Source organism: Nuphar pumila, chromosome 2 (genome assembly GCF_984573655.1).
Source record: "Nuphar pumila chromosome 2, dmNupPumi1.hap1.1, whole genome shotgun sequence".
In the NCBI taxonomy this organism is placed as follows: Eukaryota; Viridiplantae; Streptophyta; class Magnoliopsida; order Nymphaeales; family Nymphaeaceae; genus Nuphar; species Nuphar pumila.
Genome location: NC_143250.1, coordinates 144,077,508 through 144,084,228, shown reverse-complemented (window position 1 = coordinate 144,084,228; position 6,721 = coordinate 144,077,508). Strand labels below are relative to the sequence as shown.

The window sequence follows — 6,721 nt, the reverse complement described above, 5'->3', positions numbered from 1 at the left end:
CATGGTTACAGTGTCCCATGAACATGCCTAAGCTCTCTCTTTTGTTGAATGGTCAAAATTTAGACAAAAACTTTATGTTTCTTTATTGTAGAAAAATGATGACGGAATTCAATAACCAACTATATTTATTCAATCACTGTAGAAGATGAAAAGATCAGGTGCAACATGATTGCATAAATATGTGTGCATTAAGCACCTGATCACCCTCCAATCTACGGACAGAGCCTGTCAGTTGTGCGGCCCAAGGCTTGATGGAGGACAACTTGGTGCTTAATGCACAAATATTTATTCTATCATATTGCACCCGATCCGGACTCCTGCAGAAGCAACCACTCTTTTGACTAACATGAATGATGAGGTTGGTCCCCGTTGTTTTGAGACAATATGATGCTTATGTCCTCGGCTACATTTTGTGCGTCCAGTGCAATTCCATAGAACCCTTTCTTTGCAAAACCAACGCAGTAGAGACCATTGTTCCCCTTCCATTCACTTGTCCAGCCAGCAGCAGGAAACCCACTCTCATCAAAGAAGCCATCGTCATCCTAACACAAAAGACAAGGCCACTCCTTAGTTTCTGCTGCATTCACATCTTCCTTCAAGTAATAAATGTGGTAAATACTACAGGGGTTTGCCCACAAGGACTGGGCGCCCCTGGCTAGGGCCAGAGGTCAAGACAGATATCCAAATAGGGTGGGCACAAATGTGTCTGTGCGCACGCATCTATATATATATATATATATATATATATATATATATATATATATATATATATATATATATATATATATATATATATAAAGAGAGAGAGAGAGTGAGAGTCGTCAAATTTTTTGGCTCATAAAAATACATTTTTTCATAAAAAAACATGATTCAAGTCGTAGGGTGGTGGGTCCACTAAGTGATTATGCTAAAAGCAATTTGGACCAGTTTGGTAACATGTCCATATCCGGTGTATATGCCAATAGAATCCAACCACCAAGTCACTTGATCCAGTTATAAGGGTAATGTTTGCTACCTTAGTAGGTAGGTATGGAACCCTTAGCGCCAAAAATATAATAAATTTATTTTTTTCAGTTTTTTTTTTTTTTGCACATCTGACCCTCCAAATGTGATCTAGGTATTAAGTTTAGTAGAAACTGATCTTTGGATCATGTTTTTCTGACGTATATGTCAAAGGCCAATAATGTACAAAATTTTCAAACCTCAAAAATGCATACTTTTACATCGAAAAATATGATCCAAGGGTCTATAGAAGAAAATGCAGTTAAGCATTAGAAGAATGTTAGGCATCAAGTACTTGAACCCAGTACGTGACCCAAACCGTTTAATGATCAAAGAAACTAGAGTTGGATTGACATAGTAAGTGCCACGAGCCTATCCGATTGGGCTTGGTCAGGCCAGACACAGACCCACCCGACTCACATGTATACTTTGGGTAAAAAACACATGTTTTTATGAATAGGGTGGAGCGGGTCCGTCCATGATGAGATCCAGTCTAGACAGGTTCAAGGTCTCTGCATTCAGATCTGGCCGGGATCGTTGGATCGGATCCAGCAACATTGTCTTTCTCCAGATAAAGAGATTAGTGTTTAATACCTTAAGCCAATCCTTAACTCTGCTCTTGTACCCAGTTGCGAAGATGATTGCATCAAACCGGCGAACGGAGCCATTTTCAAACTCCACATTGTTGACATTTACGCATTTCAATCCCGGATATACCTGCCAATAGGAAAGAGATCCAGATTTGGTAAAACATTGTGAATTGTTTGGAATGACCAAATCCATGCTAAACTTTGGCAGAGCCTGTATTGAATTAAGGATGTGATCCATATCCTTACTGCAGGGGCAGATCTGGACTGGATCTGCGTTGGTCCTGCTCTGGTCACAACTGGACTAGATATGGATCTAGAGGACCAGCTTATATATGTCCAATTATGATCAGAAGAGACACTAGATCACCAACTAGTCTTAGTCCTCTTGGATGGTCTCGTGCAGATTCACTTCTGGATCAGATAAGATAGTACCAAATATGGGTTTGTATCTGATTCATTAGACTGAATTTATTATATGAATTGTTCCGACTTGATCCAGATCCAGATCCGACATCTCTTACAGGTATTGTACTGGTGACAGGTCTGACTGGACCTGGCTTGGTAGGACGAGGAACCGGGTATGGGTTCAGATAGCAAGTGGAGACCCAGTAAAAAACTCTAATTTTAAAACATGGTACGTGTAAAAACTAAAATAGTACTATAGATTGATCGGATCTCGGGTAGAACTCCTGGTTCGGTAAAACTCAAGATTCTCGGGTCTAGATCCCACAATATGAAACTATGGACCGAATCAGTGGATTACATTATTATCAAAAATTTGTTAGGACCCGCTTGACAACTCAAAATTTTGACAGCTCCGGGCCCACCAAAAACTTAAGGCTCACGTCTGTAGGGCCCACCATATGAAGTAACCCTTAAGCTAAGCATCCGTTGCTTGCACGATCTGTCATAAATAAGTCTGTACTGTAAATTGTAAGGCACCGTATTAAAGTTATAAATGAGTAAGTCAAGTCCATGTGGGTCCAGATCCAGTAAAGCAATAGTGCGCATACAGGGACCCACTACAGTAATGCAATTATTATGGTACAGATCTGAACCGCTTGGCCCAGGACCCAGCAGAACTGCCACTAATAACTTATTGGCCTGACGTGATAGCTATGCCTTGACCACTAGATGGAACCGCCCCAATAGGTCCAACCCGGTTTCAATATTTAAACCGACATATCTTAAGAGTTTATATTTCTGCCTCCGACTGTACCATACTCTTTAAAAGAAACCACCCCTAGTTTTTTCTTTTTGACTTTTTTTTTTTTCGTTTTGTTTTTAGTAAATCAAATCCTATGGATATGACCTAAAGGAAACTTTACTAAAAAAAAGTTTTAGATATTGTAATGTGTAAGTAGAACTTTTAAGAGCTTCAAAGATCAAGTTAACTGATGGTCTCCTTAAGGGACAAAATCATGGACCCGATCCAAGAAACCTTCCGCAAAAAACACACAAGGAACCTTGGATGCCGCTCATCGCCAACATGAATCAAGATGAATGACACACAGAAATTCATCAGCCTATGCCGTTCATCAAGAAAATGGACGGCATTGCAAAAGCCTGATGGGGCCCATTCACTCGGTGGGTCTTTGGCGTCGAAGACCTCCAAGCTTCCTTTCATAGTATCTGAACAGAGATCGTAACCATAACTATTCACTAGAGGGTACGGTACAGTCGAGTGCATCCAATACAATCCCTATATTTTGAACTACCAAAGTGGGTTTGAAGTTGCTTCTGGGCTTTTATTTGATCAATGGTCAGTACACAGAATCTCACGCAATCTGACGGTGGTGGAGAAGCAGAATCTAGCATTCTAGATTCCCTTCACATGATAAATAGTAAAGTGGGGGGCAAAAAATTATCCTATCTTACAACATACGAAGCGGTAGGATTGGATCCTAGGTCGATCCTAGCCATCCAACTTGATGCAATGTGGATGACCATTGAATGGCTAGAATTAGTCTATATTACGGGTAGGGGTGTCAACCGGTCGGGTTTGGTTCAGACCCAGGTGGAACCAGACTTGGACCCGGTTTTTGGGTATGGTATTGGTCCGGACCTGGGTTTATTCGGTTCTACTATAAAATACCATGCCCAGACCCGATAAGAACAACATGAATCAAACCTGGACCATACACGAAAAAACCATATTTTTTTATCATTTTTACATTGAAAATTTGCAGGTCTTAATCGGAACTCGGGTTGGGTCTGGTATAAAATTTCATAAACTATAACAGAGTTCATGTATTTATCAGACTTTTGGGTCCAGACCCAGAATCTTAATCGGGTCTTATTATTTATCACCATATCCAGACCCTATAATGTTTGGTTCGGGTCGGGTGCAGGTAAACTCGACCCATTGACACCTCTAATTGCGGGTGAGAATGGAGACACCATCAGGTCAGTCAGAGGTGCCTTCGATGCCGTTCATCCACCCAAACACCATGGTTGGATAATTTGCCTCTCCCACAAAAATTTTCAGAGCCATTCATCTTTTAGATGAACCGCATTTAAAGCACAAAAAATGAACATCTTTAAGAACATGAAAAAATGGCTGCGTTTGGGTCGCCGCTCATCTCATGGATGAATCAAACAAAAAGAAAAAGAAAAAAGAAGAGAGGGAGAGAGAGAGAGAGAGAGAGAGAGAGAGTGAAACCTGAATATCTCGAGACTTGATCTTATCAATGGTGCCAACATCTAGGATGGGGTACTTGCCAAACTGGTCCCTGAGGAAGAAGGGACCCTCGGGAGGACTGGGTATCCCATACATGGCCAAGTCCCCATATGTGGCCCTACTGTACGTCACAAGCATGTGATCAACGGCTGAGAGTGGGAGATGCTTTTGCAGACGCAGCCCCATGTTGGCCACCTCCCTTGTCAGCACATGAACCTGACAAACCATAGCATCAGAAAATAAATCTAAGCAAACAGGGAGTTGGAAATTAGTAGAGAGAGGGAGGGCTTTTCAGAATGGAAAGTTGATGTTGGTATGGAAATCTGGGAAAGAAAATGTGAAATGGAGATGTGGTTTGATTGGAAAGAGGCAGAGGAAGTGAACATGGGAATACGGAAAAACTCCAAACAGGGGAATGATGTGAAAAAGAAACAGCGGAAGCATAAGCAGCAGGAGGTCTTTCCTTCCATGAAAAACAAGGGAATAGTGGAAACCAAACAGGGTGATTGGTGGTAGAGAGAGAGAGAGAGAGAGAGAGAGAGAGAGAGAGAGAGAGAGATTCATCTTGAAAAGACGGACAAGGAAAATGGTGGGAAAGGAAAAGAGGAAGTGAACGTGGGATCTCGGAACAGGAGAATGATGTGAAAAATAAACACCAGAGGTTAGGGCAAGCAGAAATGGGAATTGATATTCATGAAAACGAAGGGGAACAGTGCGAACCAAACAATGGAATTGGTGGGAAAGCAAAGCAGGGGAAGGTAAAAAAAAAATAATGAGCTCGAGAGAGAAAACATGGGAACTGAATCAGTACCGGGTTCCGAATGACGATCGACGACCTCGCCCGGTGATTGTAGAGATCGAACGCGATCTCCATGCCGGAATTCCCACTTCCGATGACGAGAACCTCCAGATCCCGGTAAGGCTTCCCGTTCTTGTACCGGCTGGAATGCAGCACCTCTCCTTCGAACCCTTCCAGACCCGGTACATCCGGGACATACGCTGCACCGTTTTCCCCGGTAGCGACCACAAGGAACCTAGCTCGGTACTCCTCGGACTCACCGGTCTGGGCGTTCTCGGCGCGGATGATCCAGGTACTAGTGGAACGGTTGTAGGACGCGCACCGGACACAGCGGTTGTAAACCGGTCGGAGATCGAAGCGGGCGACATAGTCATCGATGTACTTGACGAATTGGTCCCTGGAGGGGTAGGTTGGTGTGGACTCAGGGTATGGCATGTGGGGGAGCTCACAGAAGTCCTTGGCTAGGTGCAGGTGCAGCCTGTCATAGGCATATTTCCTCCAGAGGGAAGCAGAGCAGTCCTCCTTCTCAAGGATGATGTTGTCTATGGACAGCTTGTTGAGGCAAGCAGAGGCAGAGAGGCCTGCTGCACCACCTCCCACAATCACTGCTTCTTTCCACATTGTCTTTGCTTGCACTTGGGGGGGCTTGGGTTGCTCCTTTTATTATTCCTTTTTTTTTTGAAAGGCAAGCTGGGGTTAGCCAGACCCTACCAGATTACAATTACTATAAAAGAGGTTATACTATTTATTATATCATGTTCCACCCAGAAACTGAGACCAATCTGGGGGGTGATCCTTCCATGATTTACGGATTCCCCATTGAAGGTATCTACTAGGTATGTAATTTACTTTGCTTTGTGGTTTCTGTACATTAACTATAAAAATAAAATACAAATTAACTGATTGGGATGGCTGAGCCTTGAATTTTTCTACTCAAAAATTTTTGGAGCTTTGATGCAAGATCCGGTCTTCCAGTTTCCAATACCACCTTTGCTCCAGTTAGTATTTGGCCGAGAACTTAATCCCAGCCGCACCATTCCTTTGTTCCCATGTTGCCCTCGATTATGCAGCTCTGCAAAACCTGCAAACTTGCTTTCTAGCTGTTGTAACTTATCTCTTGTGTTCTTTGTTTTCAACAGAAACACCATATCAATCTTATTACTCATTAAGATGTCCACTATCTGTCGACGCACAGCCCTCTTATGTTCAAAGTCGATAGTCTCATTTTAAATGTGTACATGGTGACAATTTAGAGATATTTTTAGATTATTGCTTTTCTGTGAGAAATGGAAAAATATATTAGTTAAAAGAGGTCGGAGTAGGCCTAAGAAGACTTGGATGGAGATGATAGGAAAGGATATGAATGCACCGAGGACATGCCATTGGATAGAAATGATTGGAGGAGAAGGATTCATGTGGAAGACCCAAAATGATTTTCTTTGTTGGTTCATATCGCCGACCCCAATTGTTTTGGGATGAAGGCATAATTGTTGTTGTTGTTGTTGTGAGAAAAAAAATAGTCACATATATTATGAAATATTGCCGAAAAATATGATATGTTAGTTCATTATTCTAAATTGTAAAATAGATTGATATTTACAAAATGTTATGATATATTTGATAAAATGTAAAATATCACAAAGAAAAGGA

The 6,721-nt window shown here is 42.0% G+C and overlaps 1 protein-coding gene across 1 annotated transcript; it reads right to left on the bottom strand.

The window, feature by feature from the left end:
* Positions 1 to 341: 341 nt before the first annotated feature.
* On the bottom strand, positions 342 to 5,698 carry LOC149847435 (putative indole-3-pyruvate monooxygenase YUCCA10). Its single transcript, XM_089994065.1, has 4 exons — positions 5,084 to 5,698; positions 4,255 to 4,488; positions 1,597 to 1,719; positions 342 to 542 (listed from the first exon to the last, which is right to left on the bottom strand). The coding sequence occupies exons 1-4, from the start codon at positions 5,690 to 5,692 to the stop codon at positions 342 to 344; spliced, it is 1,167 nt and encodes a 388-aa protein (XP_089850191.1). The 5' UTR covers positions 5,693 to 5,698.
* Positions 5,699 to 6,721: the final 1,023 nt, after the last annotated feature.

Bases quoted from the DNA above. Each gene is read 5' to 3' on its own strand.
- LOC149847435 (XM_089994065.1), bottom strand. From the start codon at position 5,692: ATGTGGAAAGAAGCAGTGATTGTGGGAGGTGGTGCAGCAGGCCTCTCT. The intron at 1,720-4,254 runs GTTTCACTCTCT...TCCTATTGGCAG, and splicing joins TCAAGTCTCGAGATATTCAG to GTATATCCGGGATTGAAATG. The intron at 543-1,596 runs GTATTAAACACT...CTTTTGTGTTAG, and splicing joins GAGTTAAGGATTGGCTTAAG to GATGACGATGGCTTCTTTGA.